This window comes from Camelus dromedarius, chromosome 2 (assembly GCF_036321535.1).
Source record: "Camelus dromedarius isolate mCamDro1 chromosome 2, mCamDro1.pat, whole genome shotgun sequence".
NCBI lineage: Eukaryota > Metazoa > Chordata > Mammalia > Artiodactyla > Camelidae > Camelus > Camelus dromedarius.
In genome coordinates, this window is record NC_087437.1 from 32,145,975 (window position 1) to 32,162,656 (window position 16,682).

At 38.3% G+C, this 16,682-nt stretch overlaps 1 protein-coding gene across 8 annotated transcripts in view; it reads right to left on the reverse strand.

The window, feature by feature from the left end:
- VEPH1 (ventricular zone expressed PH domain containing 1) overlaps positions 1-16,682 on the reverse strand; it is a 241,986-nt gene that overhangs the window by 193,317 nt on the left and 31,987 nt on the right. For all 8 annotated transcript variants that reach the window (XM_064492326.1, XM_064492329.1, XM_064492319.1 and 5 more), the window contains exon 4: positions 8,934-9,108. In XM_064492326.1, coding sequence (XP_064348396.1) covers positions 8,934-9,108 — 175 coding nt within the window. The remainder of the gene's footprint in view (positions 1-8,933; positions 9,109-16,682) is intronic.

Consider the following 16,682-nt stretch of genomic DNA (forward strand, 5'->3'; position numbering starts at 1 on the left):
AATTTGATGATGCTATGAGCATATACAACTTTCTGTCCTATGTAACATGGGAAACAAACATGAATTACCAGAGTTCCTCAGATACACGATTCCTGCAAGAGATGGCTTAGGACTGTTATTGGGGAGATCTAAAAATCTGGAAAAGAAACAATGACTTCTGCCTTTAATGCACATCCCATTCTCTTACTTATGCATAAAGGAGAGTATGGTCAAGTCCCTTCATCCTGCAGATGGGGCGGTAACTCTACCACACTAATGTTTTCCTCCTGTAGAGGCTAAGCAAGGGCTAACAGAAGAACATCACAAAGCAACTTCTGAATATCAGTAGGAAATATGGTAGAATCACAGTGATGATGTGTCCACCTAAAGACAGGACCTGAACAACTACAATTTCCTGTTTGTGAGTTTTGGAGGAGGGGACCGGGAGTAATTATCCAACCACATTTTGTAACTAGCCTGATGTCCTTAGGCAAATTACGTAACTCCTCTGAGATTTCTCAGTAAAACGAGGGGGTTGGATTCTTAGTCTCTTTCAGCAATGAATTTCCACAAATCTAGGAATCTTTGAGGATACTCTTGGTATCAGTATAGCTTCACCCTACTCGTAAGACTCATTGAAGGGTCTCAAAGAAAATGGTTCCTAGTTATGAGGTCACAGGCCAATCTTAGACCCTTGGAGATTGCATAATTCAAGGTTGCAGGAGCAGTGGCCATAAACAAGTCCCTGTTTAGCCACTGTCTAAATGGCTAACTCCAAATGCTGAGCTGAAGGAAGAAATACTGGACCAAAACCTTCAGCCCAGAGTTAAGCTATTCCTTTCCACATTTCAGCATGAATTACCTCTGTTCAAGAGACCCAAGATGATGCAGGACAAGATATATGCAAACTCATATGCTGACAGAGTTAAATGTAAAGGAACTTTTAATTTTTAACAGGAATTACATGTTGAAGGCAAAGAAGAAATAAATAGAAGAAAAGAAAGTAACTCATGGCTTACAAAAGTAGAAATTTCATCTGCTACAGCAGTAGACCTGGATAGGTGTTCCAGGGACTTCTAATTGTCCCCTGATACCTATTTTCTCTGTTTTCCTAAGTAATAGTATTCTCGTTTTAATGGCATGTATGGCCATTTTGAGTAAAGACTGTATTTTCCAGCATCAGGTGCAACTAGATATGGCCATACGACTAAATTCTGGCTGATGGTGAGACACTGAATGTGGCTCCTTTTCCCTTCCTTCTTCTAACTGATTGGAATATGGTAATGATGGCTGGAATTTCAGCAACCATCTTAGATGAAGAAATTTTGCATAACGACATAGAAGAAGCCTGGGTCTTTAATATTACAAAGCTGTCTTGCCAGCCTTGGGCTGCCTGTGCCTAAACCTCTTTTACATGATAAATAAATACACTTTTATCTTCTTCAGCCCACTATTGGTTGACCACTTTATCTAATCCTGATCCAGTAGAGCAATTTTTTTTCCAATAAAAAAGACCAACCACTTTATTCCCTCAAAACTCAGAGACTAGATACACAAAATACATTTTACAAATTTATCTGACTTAAAAAAATTTTTTTTGTTTTTGTTTCTAATTTTTATTTTTTAAAGTGGCAGCTTCTTTTCATTTATTTATTTATTTCTTGGGGGGGAAGGATTAGGCTTATTTATTTATTTATTTTTAATGGAGGTACTGGGGATTGAACCCAGGACCTTGCGTATGCTAAGCATGTGCTCTACCACTGAGCTATACTCTCTCCCCCATCTGACTTTTTTTTTTTAAACACTGACTAATAGCATTTAATGAGCTTTAGAATACATTGTGTCAGCAAAAGGAGGAAGTAATAAATGTGTAAAACTGAGATAAAATATCGGAAAAGAAGTATCAGCATGCTAGCTTAGTTTAACACACTGACAAAGAGTTTCACTCACCAGGATGGTTACTGAGGGCATCATCATATTACAGCATAGTAAGAGAATTGTGCAAGATAACCCAAGTTATTAGGAGGAAAAATACGTGTGTAACTAATATATAATACATTACATATATAAGTTATAAAATATTATACATGTGTGCTAGAGTGACCAACTGTCCTGGTTTTAAGACTATCCCAGCTTTAGTCCTGAAAGTCCCATGTCCCAGGAAATCCTTCAGTCCCAGGCAAACTGTGACTGTTTGTCACTTTGTCACTCTAGTACTAGTACGTACATATGTATGTCAGTAGAGCAACTTTTTTGCAGAGATAGTATCTGAACAAGATAGGGTTGATACATTTTCCTTGTCTATTACAATATAAATTGGTTTTTAATTAAGTATTAATTCCTTTAAAACATATCCAGAACATTTGACTATTAAGAATACATTACAGAATTTTAGATAGGTATTTACAATTATTCAATTAACATCACTTTGATAAATAATTAGATTTGCAAACAAAGAAGAAATTATAATTGATTTTTATTTCATCTCCCATTAAATTTTGTATTAGAAAGCTCTTCTTTGAGAATCTTACTAAGGCCAAATGTTTCCAGAACTGTATTTTAGCCACTAAGAAATAGCACTCGTAAAGTTAAATATCTTGGTCAAAATAATTGTATGTGTTCACTTGTATATTCCTGGATTCAGTGAACTTAAAAACTCAGACTGCTGACCTTTGCATTTGGTTTTATAAATCTGGAGTGTAGAAGAAAGCCTGCTGGGCTTGGGGTCAGAAATTCAGCATTTAAATCCTAGCACCATTACCCACTAACTAAAAGACATCAGGCCTGCCGACTAATCTTTATGAGCCTTAAATGAGCCAAGAAATTGAGGATAACAGAACTCGCCTACCTTGATGAAGGAGTATTAAGAAAATGACATAAAAAGAGATAATGTATCCAAAAATGCTTTACAAACCCTAAAATAATATTTGAAATAAAATAGTTTTCATTAAAAAATATTTTTCCAGGTTGTTCCCAGTAGATTAAATAAAAAATAAGCAAACAAACAAAAATATAAACATATAAACAAATATAAAGATTTCCTTTCATTGTGGGTAAGTCATTCTCAGAGTTCAGTCCACAAATGTTCAAAACCATGCAGGCCTTATTCTACTTCACAGCAACATCTGCTGGTGAAGTCAAGAAGGTGCAAACTCTGGAGTGCATCAGATCCGAGATTCAGTTAACAATTCAGAAGAGGTTCTTTTTTGATTTAAGATGTGTCTTTTTTCTTGATCCACACTTGGGCTGGTTTTTAGAACACTGTATATAATATTTCCCCATATGTATTAATATTTAGGTTGAATATTCGTAATGAGATTGCTTAGTAGTCTGTTTTCTAGGATATTTGATCAATAAATTCTTTCCCAACAACCTGTAGTACAATGAACTTACAACCTTTTCCTTGAGGAATACTGCATCATGAATTTTTAATGGCTAAGTATCTCCCTAGAGATTACAAAACTCCAAAAATGAATATGATTCTGCCTTCAATATTTTAACATGGGCCTGGTACATGGCAGATACTCAGGATGACAATGATGATGATGATTATGATGATGGTGATAAAGAGAAGAAACATCATAACCACTGATGAACTGTGGGCTCAGCATTGTGCAAGTATAGCTGCTTTATCTGTTTAAGCCTCATATCTACCCTATTTGGTACATATTATTACTGCCATAATAAATGGGAGGTCAATTTTCTATCCCCATTTTTCTGAGACAGCTCACCAATCAGTGGTTTGAATTTTGTCTCACATTGAGAAATGAGGTGAATTTATCATAATTAACTAGACAGTCTATTCTAGGTTACTGCTAGTAAGTCAGAAAGGAATCTGGACTCTTGCTGAGATAAGATTACAATTCTTTCTAAAGACTTTCTACTTAAGTTTCAAATCATTTGAGGTCACCTTATGATTTGTGCCAGACGACCATGTAAAAGGCCTACTGATGGAAAGGCATACTTCCTTATTATGACCACTGATTCCAAAACACAGAGGAAGGGACATCACTGCTTTTAGTTTTGATAGTAGGGGTGTGCACTGCGTTACAGAGTTAGTTCCAAATCAAAATTTGGAAAAGGTTTCCCTTTGAGCTCTCAAATAATCTCTTACAGTTAGAGGTACCCTCATTTTAGGGATCGCCAATAATATTGTTAGTTTCCTGGGTGAAAGACATGCTAACTCATGCTGCGCTAAGCACTGGTTATACTTTTGTATTCCAATACTAGACAGGTTTAACAAAGCGTTTTCATGTGGCAAAGAACAAGTCTGGAGAATTATTCAGGACCACTGAAAAACAACTCTCCCACTGTGAAAAGGTTCTGATGTTACAAAATATTAAATTACCTTGACATGATTTAAGCTGAAAACAAATGAATTACCAAAGGGACATCTTTGTCTATTTTTTAATTCAATGGGGAAGCATTCAATATTTCCCCATTAAGTCTGATTTTAGTTGTAGGTTTTTGTAGATATCCTTTATTAGATTAAGGATGTTCCCTTCTACTGCTAGTTTGCTGAGGGATTTTTTTTAATCATAAACAGATTTTGAATTTTACAAAAGGAGAGTATATATATATATCACTTACAATCTTAATTATCTATAATTATATATATACATATATATATCATATATATATGTCTTCTTAATCAGTTTAAGAAAGTTCTCCAAAATTTTTAGGTTGCAATTTTTTTTTCATGAATGGGTACTGAATTTTATGAGACGCTTTTACTGATACAATGAATTTTTTCCCCTTTAGTCTTTCCCTGAAGGGAATTACATCTTGAATATTGTCATCTTTGCATCCTACATAACTTAACTTAGTCTTAACTTTTATAACATGAGGATAACAATAGTTCCTCCCTCATAAGATATTAAGAGAATTATGAGTTAAAAGACTAGTACCTGGTACAGACTAAGCACTTAACAAATGTTAACTATTTTCTTTAAGCATTGCTAGAGTCATTTTGCTAAGATTTTTATTTGTGATTTGTGCATCTGTGCTCATAATTAAGATGGGTCTGTATTTTTCTTTCTTATATTGTCCTTTGGTGTTGATATGGCTATATTAGCCTTACAGAATTAGTTGAAGAATGTACTTCTTTTTTAATTACATAAAACAGTTTAGATAAGATTGTAATTACTTCTTGCATATTTGTTCTAATTTGCCTATAATACTAAAAGGGACAGGCTTTTTTTATTTTTTTTTGGTTGGATGATTTAAAAATACTGATACAACTGTCTTATTTGACATAGGGACATTCGGATCTTCTATCTCCTTAGCTCTCAAAGTGCAAATCAAGACAACACTCTGCTCATGACTTTAATCCTTTCTCCAAGAGGAAGGACTTTCACAATTTTCTTCTCACTAGGAGAATTCAGAGCACACAAAACAGATAAATGTAGTCTAGGAAATTTGAATAAATGAATTTGTATTTACATTTAATGTGAAGGTAAATATTATCACTTATATACAGTCATTAATCATGGGAAGTAGTAAAGATTGGTTTGGAACTAGGCTTCAGGGATAAATATATAAGCCCAACTGACAAAGTCTGTCATGTTTGATTCATAAACTTAAAGGAGGCATTTGGTTTGAAATTAGAGGCAGACATGTATAGAATACAATTGAAAAAATACGATCAATGGAATAACATCAACCAAGTGTAAGAGGCAGTCACCCATGGTATACCACAAGGCTTGCCTGGTTCCATCTGGTCTACTTTTTCATTAGTGTTTTAAAACGAAGGTAAAATTTACAGATGACAAGAACCTTGTAAGAATTGCAGATATAGTGAGATGAAAAGATCATTATCAGTAAGATCTTGGCATGCCAAAGCAATGAGCTGAATCTCTTTAGAAGAAAGATAAAGGGATAAAAGCAAATATTTACATAAGGCTACTTTTTGGTGCCCAGTATTAATTTACAATACTGTTGGAAACAGTTCTGGATTTGGGGGTTATTTACTCCCCATCCTTGTGGTTCTGCTGCAGTTTACTCCCATGTCCTACTTTGAGGGTGGCTTATAATCCAAGCCTGGCCAGCTGAAGTACTGTATCCCCTGGCAACAATGATAAATTGGTTCAGAAATGGGCATGTGGCCCATGTCAGGTCAAACAGAGACAATGAGACTGAATATGGAGTTTCTTTTTCTTAATTGGTATTCATGATGAAGTGAGCTGGAAGCTGCAGAGGCCCATTTCATGGAACAGAAAGTGAAATCAATCCACAGGAAGAACAACTGTGTAATGACTTTTTGGGACCACCACTGAGTCCTGAATCCAGCCATTTGGGAAGTCTGATACACTCATGCACTTTCAGTCTTATGTTCCAATGAGGAGTTCCTCCCCTCCCTTCCACCTTTTCCTCCTCCTTCTCTTCTTCCTTTTCATCATCAAGCCATTTATACCTCAGATTCTTGTTACTTAAAATGTAACTGATTGGTAAAATGGGATAATAATAGGACTTCTGCTAAGGAACTCTTTTGGGGATTAAATAATGTAATTGGTATAAAGTGCTTAGTACAGTATTTGGCATAAAGAGAGCATGAAATAAATTCTAGCCATTGTAGTTATTATTGTTATTACAATCATTATTGTTATCATTGAATGCATGACCATTTGGTGGGGATTCAAGCATTTCCTGGGTAACTGGGCTAAATCATGTTTAATGTGTCAGCCTAGGATTCTACAATTTTATAATTCTAGTCTTGTAAAAACTTAGAGCAAATCAAATAACTGTAACACTTTAGCATTTTCTGTAGAAGTTGAAGAATGAGAGAATAAGGGTTAGGACAGTATAAGTCAAGGAGAAAGATGTAAAGGGGAGAAAATAAAAGAAAAAAGAAATCCCAGTGATGGCTTCTAAGGCTGTTAGGACAGGGATATACGACAAAGATTTGTACAGCAGAAAACTTACTACTCTGAGACACCAAGATTCCTTCTGCTTTGCTGCTCAAAGTTTGATGGGCTTATGCGAGTGACTGTGGAATTGTATAAACACATCAGTCCTAAAAATCTAAACCCTGAAATATTCAGTCCCAACCTTTTATAGGTCAAATTGTCATTTATTTTATGGTAATTTTCATAGTGCCAGATCAAATAAACTTAATCATTTGTTTTTTTCAAATGCTTGCAGTGAATTCAGAAAGTGTATTTTGCGTTTCAAAAGATTTCTTTGTCATTGAAAGTGCATTTTAAAAAAAACAAAACAAAACATAAGCTAAGTTCCTGGCAGCTGCAAAGAGACAATTCAATTCTTTTTCTCATAAATCAGTTACTTACAAGTCTAACTATCATGGTTTTAAAATGTGTGGCATGTATAAGTGTTTAAAATTTCTATAAAATCTGTATCAAATATGTAGCCAAGGTGGTGAATAAAGTGGACTTTTAGCAAATTTAGTATCATGTATAAAGAGAAATTAGCAATTCAATCCTGTAGCCAAAGAAAATAAGAAATGAATGATATCAACTAATAATATCAATGACAAATCTTTAGAAGGGAGCATAGGTAGAGTGATAAACTCCCACTGTTGTGGCTGAGGTTCAGACAAATCTGAACATCTGGCAGACCACTGGGGTGGCTGGTCAGAGATCCAGGGTTGGGGGGTGGGTACTAAGAACTCTTCTTAGGAATATCTGGTACCATGAACAAAACCTTAACCCTTGTTGGGCTGTAGGCATTTTGAGAACTGGACTAATCTGCTGCTAATCTGGCTCTTAGATGGATAGCTGAGGCCAGGGAAGATAGAGTTTTAGATAAAACAGAATATATTTTACTGCAAACTCAGTACCACAGTTTGACACTGGGGGCCAAGCAAACTTGCTCTGGCTCTCTACCAAGGTGTAACACCAAGACGAAACACAGTGTTCTTCCTTATCTTGCCTCAGGCCACCGCATGAAATTGGTAGACTGAGGACTCGTGGCTTCTGAAACTTCAGGGGTAGGCAACACAAAGGGACAGAGAGGCTGCCATCCTGGGCAGAGCAGTGTGGAGTCGAGTCCATTTCTGGGACCTCCAGGGTAGCAGTCACAGAGTTTGCTGGGACCGAGGTGGTAGAGATGGACATCACCACACTATGCTGTGCCCAGAAAAGAATACTGAGGCCTCTAAGAAATACAAGGTCTGGGAGCACTTTGCAGAGGGTTGATGCTCAAATTGAACATGGGAGGCATGTGGCAGTCAAATGTGGACCAAGACACTCATGGACCTCATAGATTTATATTAAGGAGGGCTGGGGACATTTGGGTACATATCAAATAATGCTATATATTGTTCTTTGATCCCAAACCAAAAGAATGGTTTCTGGTAGATCTAAAACTAAAGAAAAAAAAAAAGGCAAAGAAAATATTCTGACTGGACTAACTTGATCTCTTTCATTAAATAAGAAACCATTACGGTGGAGGGTATAGCTCAAGTGCTAGAGCTCATGCTTAGTATGCATGAGGTCCTGGGTTCAATCCCCAGTACCCCTTCTAAAAAAAAAATAAATAAATTTAATTACCTCCTCCTCAAAAAACAAAAAACAAAAAAACCAAATAAGAAACCATTAACAGAGATGCCCTGATTTGATGTTTTATGGCAATATTTAACACAATTATAAATCAGCCCTAAATCATGTTCACATTTAAGACATCTTTACACATTCTCTGGTGTATTTTATCTAGCATTTTGTGCTTTTGTAAAACAAAGGGTAAAGAGCTTTTCCATCTGCCACTGAGAGCAGTGGGACACATTCCACATAATTCATCTGCCTGGTGAAGAGACACAGACTCAGCCAGCTCAAGTAACCTTAGCCATGTTCTCCAGCCATCTAGTGGCAGAGCAGAGAATCTGATGTACCTCTTGATACTCATTTTAAGTCTCATTTTCCATAAACCGCAACTGCTTCATGGAAATACTCTAAAAGGACTCCTAAAACATGTCCCCAAGCTCAGCCTTCGCATCATACCTTGGAGTATGCTCTTTACAATAACCTCTGTGTGATCGGCCAGGAGGTCCGCCTTGGTGATCGCAGCCAGGGACAGGTAGTTGGACATATTCCTGCACAGTTCCTTGTTGCCCCTGTGGAGGAACTTCACTGCAATGGGGATGGCTAATGCCATCACAGGGGGCCGGTTGTAATTCTGACAAAATATAAGAGAGCAACAAATAACAAGTGGTTCCTTCTTCAATTTATTCATTCATCCAAAAAATATTTGAGCTAAGCTCCCAGAGTGCAGCTGTGAAAACATAGACCCCACTCTGTTTTCTAGTGTTTGGGAACTCCGAGAGCTCTTGTTCTTGTTAGGGAGACTTAGAGGCACACAAGCAGTTAAGAGCCTAGGCTGATGAGGGCCATGATAAGGAAAGGTCAGGGGTATAAGGGAGCACAAAAGGAGCACTTAATCCAGTCTCAAGGGAGTGTCAAGAAAGACTTTCTGGAGGAGATGATGTCTTAGCTGAGACCTGGTGGGTGAACTGGAGATGGCTGAGTCATGACTAGGAAAGGCGTGGACAGGAAGAAAAGCATGTGTGAAGGCAGACAGGTGGGAGAACTTGTGCATATGGGGAACTGTAAATAGTTCGGTAGGGATGATGTGGGATACATGTGGGGAAACTGGGGTGGAGGGGTCAGAGAAGGGACTGGAGACAGAAACAGTTACAGGTCTGGCACCTGCTAAGGAGTTTGGAATTGATCTTTAGGGTGATTAGGAGTCACTGATAAGAGGAACAACTCATATTTATACTTGAGAAAACAATCCATAGAATGTTACATACATTACATATTGCTTTCTGACTGTATCTTAGAAACTAAAGTTTTGGCTTAGTGAAATTCAAAGGGGGAGAAAAATTAATGAACATAAGACTAAAAACTGAGGGAATTCTGGGTCTAAAATAATTCTTTTTTGATATACTTTGTAACTGACATCAATATCCTTACACAAAAACAGTGCTACCAGCATTTAATTACCTAATTAGGGAGTAATACTTGGAAAATAAAAACTGTTTTCTTAAAAATGAATGGTATGTCCTTCCTACTATTAACCATTCTGACCATCAACCCCACCCCTTAGGCTATCAAGCAAAAGTTGCACAGTGCACAACGTATCTAACTTTATATCATTATCTTAGAAATAAAAAGTGGTTGCTTTTTCTAACTGTTCATGTGAAAAGTGCTTATATCTTTCTACCGGTAGATTATCCCCTCTACTATCTCCCACAATTCTAGGTTTATGGCAGGTGTTCAATAAACATTTGTCAAGCTGATTAACTAATGAAGAAAATGCAAATCTATAGTGATAGTTGTGATCAGGAACATAATGTGGTGGGGAGAAGGAAGGGGGAGTCAGGTGTGGGAAGGGGACCACTCACTCCCATCTTCTTGCTTGGGCCACCAACTGCCAGCAATGGCCTCCAGTGCCATCCATTTTCAGGGCTAGCTGATTGGAAAGGTGAGTTGTTACACGCTCCTTAGCAGATATGACTCCCATGACCACGTCCCAGGTACTTCTAATGAAGGATTTTGCACCCTTAGCTTCAAGGGCAGTCAAATGACTCAGACGTCGACAAACCAGAGAATCACATTTCCAAATGATATGTTTATGGATGGGCAAGTTTTCCAATTATAATTGAGGAGTCATTAAAAGGTTCTGAGAAAGAGCTTCTCTCTCTCCTGCTGTATTCAAAGAGTTAAGAATGGAAGATTGAGAGTAGCTGCCGCTATTTTGTGAGCTCAGGAGGAAAGAATCTGTATGAGATTCAAGGCAGCATGGATCTATCAACATGAAGACAAGAGAAACCCGGTGACATTATTCCAGCCCCATGCATTAGGCTGTGCCTAAAGCCAATTCTATTCCTAAATTTTTCCAAATGAGCCATTTGAGTCTCTTGTGCTTAAGCTTTTTCTCCCCCAGTCTCTAGAACAAAAATAGACCTGATAAATCCTTAATCCATTTCTGTAGTTCGACCCATTTTTCAGATTCAAGAGTCAGACTCCTAAGCTGAGAAAATAGGTATTCAACAACCCAAGCTGATGTCCCACCATGAAGTCAACCATCATGAAAGCTCTGACCCTATTCTTTGGTGACAAATCATGTGTTTATATAGCAGTTCCACTCACTATGTTTCTGTCCTATCCTTAGAGTTCCTAGCACCATCTAAGACTCAGGACCATGGCTTGCAGTCAGATTTCTCTCATACCAGACAGCCTTTTCTAGTATCTTCCCTCCTGGTGAATTTAACCGGGTCTGATTAGACAGGGCCATTACTGATGTGATGAGCTATGAGGCATCCCTGAGATGCTGGCTGCTTCCCTGCCCTTCAGCTTTAGAAGTCTGGGCATGTACTTGGTCAGGCCTTACAGGATTGCTTGGATCTACTGAGGATAACTCACACCAAGGGATTTCCAAAAGGCTGGTGCATGATCAGGTATGCCAATTTACTCTTCCACAGTGAGAGTCTTTTCATGTCAGGATTTTTCACATTATCAGGATATCAGGAGGCAGATTACTAACCAGAATGTTCACTCATGGGCACAAGATCAGATTAGAGCAAAGGAATTTCCTGAGGGATATTTCATCTAGGCCATGGCAAAACCTAACTGAAATAATAGTCCTGCCCTACAGCCAAAGCCACACCGGTGGTACCTCTGGTGACTGGAACTTTTCTGTCCATCAGATTCAGTCTCCACCCCTGCCTCCTCCAAGACACTGCAGGGTAAATGTGCCAAAATAATGACCCCCACATTGAGCATCCTCTTTTTGTTGCCATACTCTTCAGATATGTGGTGTTTAGGAAGGCCAATTGATTTGTCCATTTTCTCCATTGTAATCATAGTGTATGCTGCTCCCTTGAGGTTACATTTTAGTTATCTCAATTAGAACATTGTTTCCCAAATCCCTCAGTCTAGCATATAAATTTCTTGGGTTGCCCCAATCTCATGTAGATTTTTTTTTTGTTAGTTTACTTTTTACATGACATATCTTTGTTCCTGTCATGGCTGGTCAAAGCCTTAGTTTTGAGACTGGAACACAATCACACAATTCTTCTCAGAGCTTTCCAACAAAGAATATCACGTTCAACTTTACTTTATCTTCTCTGAGTCTTTAGTCAAGAACAACTTACAGCTGGAGAAGTACATGTCTTCCATTAGAGAAATATATCTCCAAGCACATTTACCTATAACTTGCTGAGAAGCCACGATGGCGGCATCTGGAAGTTCAACTGCCCCACTAATTGTTCCCCACTAATTGTGAACACAGACAGGCATAGTAAAAGATCAATGAAAATCAGTATTCACAGCAGCTAATGTTTTAAACCCTGGGAATAAGCTAACACTTGCAAGCAACAATGAAACAACAGGCCATCTTACCCAGTTTTGTCATATTTTTTTTTTTTAAATTCTAGATGCCCTAGAGAAAAATAAGGGCAGCTATTAAAGTCTTTGATGTGTGGTTCCAAGTGAAAGTTATAAAAAATTTTTAAAACGTATAATGTCATTGTTAAAAAAAAAACACAAAACTTTCACACTCAATTTTTCTGTTTTCCTCCCACATATGTCATCTGGAAATCTCTCAAATGACAATAGAAGTGAAACATTAAGCAAAGAGCAAAAATTCACATAAACAGCAAGGAATTGCCACCAAAGACGCTCAATCTCTAAGCGTCTAGACGGTCCCTAGTGCTTCAAGAGGCCATGGGCACTGCTGACAGCAACAGGATATGAGGCGCTGAAAGGCCAAGATGAGGCTAGACAGACCTGCATCCCACGGATCTGACAGGTACCACACAAACTCCCTTCTAACAGCTGAGCTTTGCTCTCAGGTGAAGCAAAAAGAGTTGCTAGTGCAGTAGAACTCTGGTCCCTGAAATTACTTTATCTCTAGGATTATTTGGATCAGAGGAATGCTAACGGTACACATGCAGAGAAAGCCCTATGACTGCTTGCACAAATAAGCCACTTTAACAGCAACTGTCAATGCCAGAGCTTATGATAGATCTTGCCCCTCTGTGCAGACGTGAGCATGATGGGGTGTGTATCATCTTACACACCATTTAGTGCTCAGTACTCAGGGAACAAATTCAGTGAAGTACAGGGTAGAAATAAAGACTTGCTCATGGGGACAGTTACATTCAGCAATAGGAGCAAAACAAGAGGGCTTTGTTCTACAGATGCCAAGAATTATATTTCTTAACTAGATTAGCACCATTTGAGCTCTTGGTGGAGATTTTCCTTTGGAAAATGCACTTTGGGAAGGTTTCCCAGTGTTTCAAAATTGAAAAGAAAAGAGCTAAGTAAAAGAGATATATATCTGAGGTGATAGCAATTAAAAAGCTCTTTGGTTCTCAGGACTTGAATTCAACTAAGAGCCATTAAAGAGTAATCTCAAGAAATATTAAACACCATATATTAAAATGGTTATTTTTGGTTTTTCATCCCCCATCATGGATCAGATAATCAAATTTTGGATTTACATATAAAATGCTTGGTTCTTAGCAGCCTGGTTATATAGAAAATCTAAATGGTACATTCACCTAAGTTTTCCCAGCATATTTTCTAACAGGCAATAAGGCAGTGGGATTCAGGAACCTGGGGTGGGGGGGCAGAGAGGTGTGTCAGCCTCTTCCCATTTCATGCCACTGTCTTGTGGGGCATTAAGTGAGGAATTAGTACTAGAGCCCACTCTGGGGAGAAGCACAGCTTGCAGAAACCAGAAGACTATCAGGTCCCCCGAACTATTCGTGTTCATTTGTCTGTTCATTAATTCATTCAATGCATTTTATTTTGAGCACCTACTATGGGCCACTCACTGTTCTAGGTGCTGGGACCACATTAGTGAATAAAACAAAGCTTCTGTTTTGGGGAAGGGGAGGCAGGCAATGAATGGCTAAAATAAGTGATTAACGAGTAGCTTGTTACGAAGTGTTAGTGTTATTTTAGAGTTTCCTGCAGATGATGATCATGATGATAATATCAACCAGAGTTAATACTCATGCAGCACTTCCTGTGTTCTAAATATGTTATGTCTATTATCTAGTGTCTATTCATCTAATCATCACAACAAATTCATGAAGCAGCTACTCTTATCATCTGCCTCTTATACATGAGGAAATGTAAGGCACAGAGAGATGAAATGCCCAAGATCACACTGCCAGTAAACAGTAGAGCTGGGATTGCCTACAGAATAAAATTCCAGATCAACATAACCAGTCGTGCCTCTAGGAGTTGCAAAGGAAATGCTCTCAAAACTGTCCAAGCCACTTGCATGCAACGCCAGCCAGGGATAGTTTTTGAATCTTCATACGGCATTAACTGGGAAAGAGGAAATAAGAAAATTGAAGTGTAGAATCAAGGTGAATGGACAGTGGGGCCCTTGTATAAAAAAGGGAAAACAGATACTTTCTGATTTTCCAACAGTGGCTTTGGGGACTATTTCAATTCCTCCCTCCTTTCCCCCTTTGGCTATCTCCCTCCACAAAGGATCGTCAACAGCGTGAGCAGACATGAAGGAAGAGACAAAAGGCAGAGCTTATTTGGCAATGGCCCTGCTAAGTGATTTGGTTGGGGAAGAGGCTGTAACTAGTAGAGTGAGGATAAAACCTGGCATTGGCTCTCAACGTCATGATGGTTGGCCTGTCAGTTCTCCAGAATTTCATTCTAGCACATCAGCTATGTCAGCAAGTAAAACCTCCTTGAGGTACATTTTTATTTTCTTCAACCCTCTCCACGTTTGGGTTTGTCCTAGAATATAATGTGATTTGTTGGGGTATCTTCTTTTTCAGGATTTTTCCAGAAACAAAGAAACAGGCCAACTCCATAGAGAAACCTGATCAGAGAAAGCTGTGGTTTGAAATAGGTATTTCCAGATAGTGGCTAGACCATAAATGGAGATTGCCTTTATAATAAAAGTTGTTCTTCATGAGCAGCAAGTATTGTTATGCCCGTTTTACAGACGGCAGAACAGAGGCTTGGAGAGATGAAATAATTTGCCAATCTCCCACTGATACGAGGCCAAGAGCATCTGACTCTAAGGCCTTCAAGCTCTAAAGCCTTTTGCTCTTCTACCTCTCAGCATCTCCTAAAGGAGTCAGAATTTCAGTGTGGGAGGTGAGCTGAGAAATCACCTGGCTCATCCTTTGTTATATAGATGGCAGTCTGAGAGACTTGTCTCAGGACACAGCGTAGGTTGGTAGAAGAGTATCATCCAAGGCAAAAGACAGTAGAACTCACAAGTGCACGCCACACACACGTACAGATTTTGTCTTGAGGAAGGTATAGAAGGTAAATTCTTGAATTTTAAAAGTATTTTAAGTAAATGTTGCAAGTTCATACATTTAGGTCCCAATAAAAAAAAGAATTCAATATAATTACTAATTAAAAGTAGAAGAGAAATGGTCACTTGAAGTAGGTTTGAGTGTAGGTTTAAAAAGGAAATTAAGGGAGAAAGAAAGACGTTTTGTGTGTATCTGTGAACATATTTAGCTTGAAATGATAGAGAAGTGGCCAGAAAAGAAAGTGGCCAAGAGTGTGGGCAGAAGAACTGGTGGGCCCTTGCCTGATTAGAGAGTGATGCTGGGGTCACTTATCTTGGGAGGCGGGGTGGGTGGAGAGAAAATCTTTGCATTTGTGTAGCTAAAAATGCTAAATGGTTGACTTTACAGTTGATCTACTGTTTTATTTTACTGAAAAAAACAACAGAATAAATCATCTGGGTTTCTACATGGTTCCCACAAGAGCCTACTTTGCAAACAGGACAAAATCTTTTCAATATTTACTGCAGGTCAAAAAGGTCCCCTTAAATTTGATGAAAGCTAATTGCCAAAGCTGCGACCACAGCCTTGTCTTTGGTTCATGGGTAGTGACCTTCTGGGATGACATCCCGAAAGGTAGCTTGGACAAACTGCTGTACTTTGCTCTGAAAAAAGGCAAGTTCACATTTACGGCTTTCTGACTTCTACTCTGATGCCTTCTGCCATCTCAGAGGGCACATGATAGACACCCTGTGTCCACTCTGGCCCTACAGGCTGGAATCACCCACTTCTGTGATTCACGTGTCCCTCTCAACCAAGACACCTAACCCTTAACTGTTTTCTCTGTCTCCCCGAAATATCAGTGTTTGCCTTAGGGCCCTGTTCTCAATAATCTTAAAAAATTCATTCACACTGAATCGTTGATCAGCAGTGAGTTTCACATTTTTATTTGCTCCCAACCAACCTCTTTTAAAGTAGGACACATAATGTCTTACCCAGGATGAAACATTCCTTTATGCTAGAATTTAGGGCATTAGGGAAAGGCAGCCTGTTCAAAGTTCTCTGACCTTGGTCTCATTTCATTATATCTGGACTTCTGTACAATCTGTTTTGTCTGCTTAGAATGTTTTCTCACTCCACCTTTCCTACCTGGTAAAATTTCTGATAATTGCTTCAAACCCTTTCAAGTTTGATCTCCATCCAGAAATCCATGCTGACTCTCTAGAACTATGCTAACACAGGAGCCTCTACCCACGTGAAGCTACTGAGCTCCTGAAATGTGACTACTGCAAAGTAAGATGTGCTAACACACACAGCGGATTTATAAGACTTAGTATACAAAACGAGTAAAACATCCCATTAATTTTTATGCTGATTACATGTTGAAATAATATTATTTTGAATAACTGGATTAAGGAAAACATAAATCAAATGAATTTCATCTGTTTCTTTTCACTTCTTTTTAATG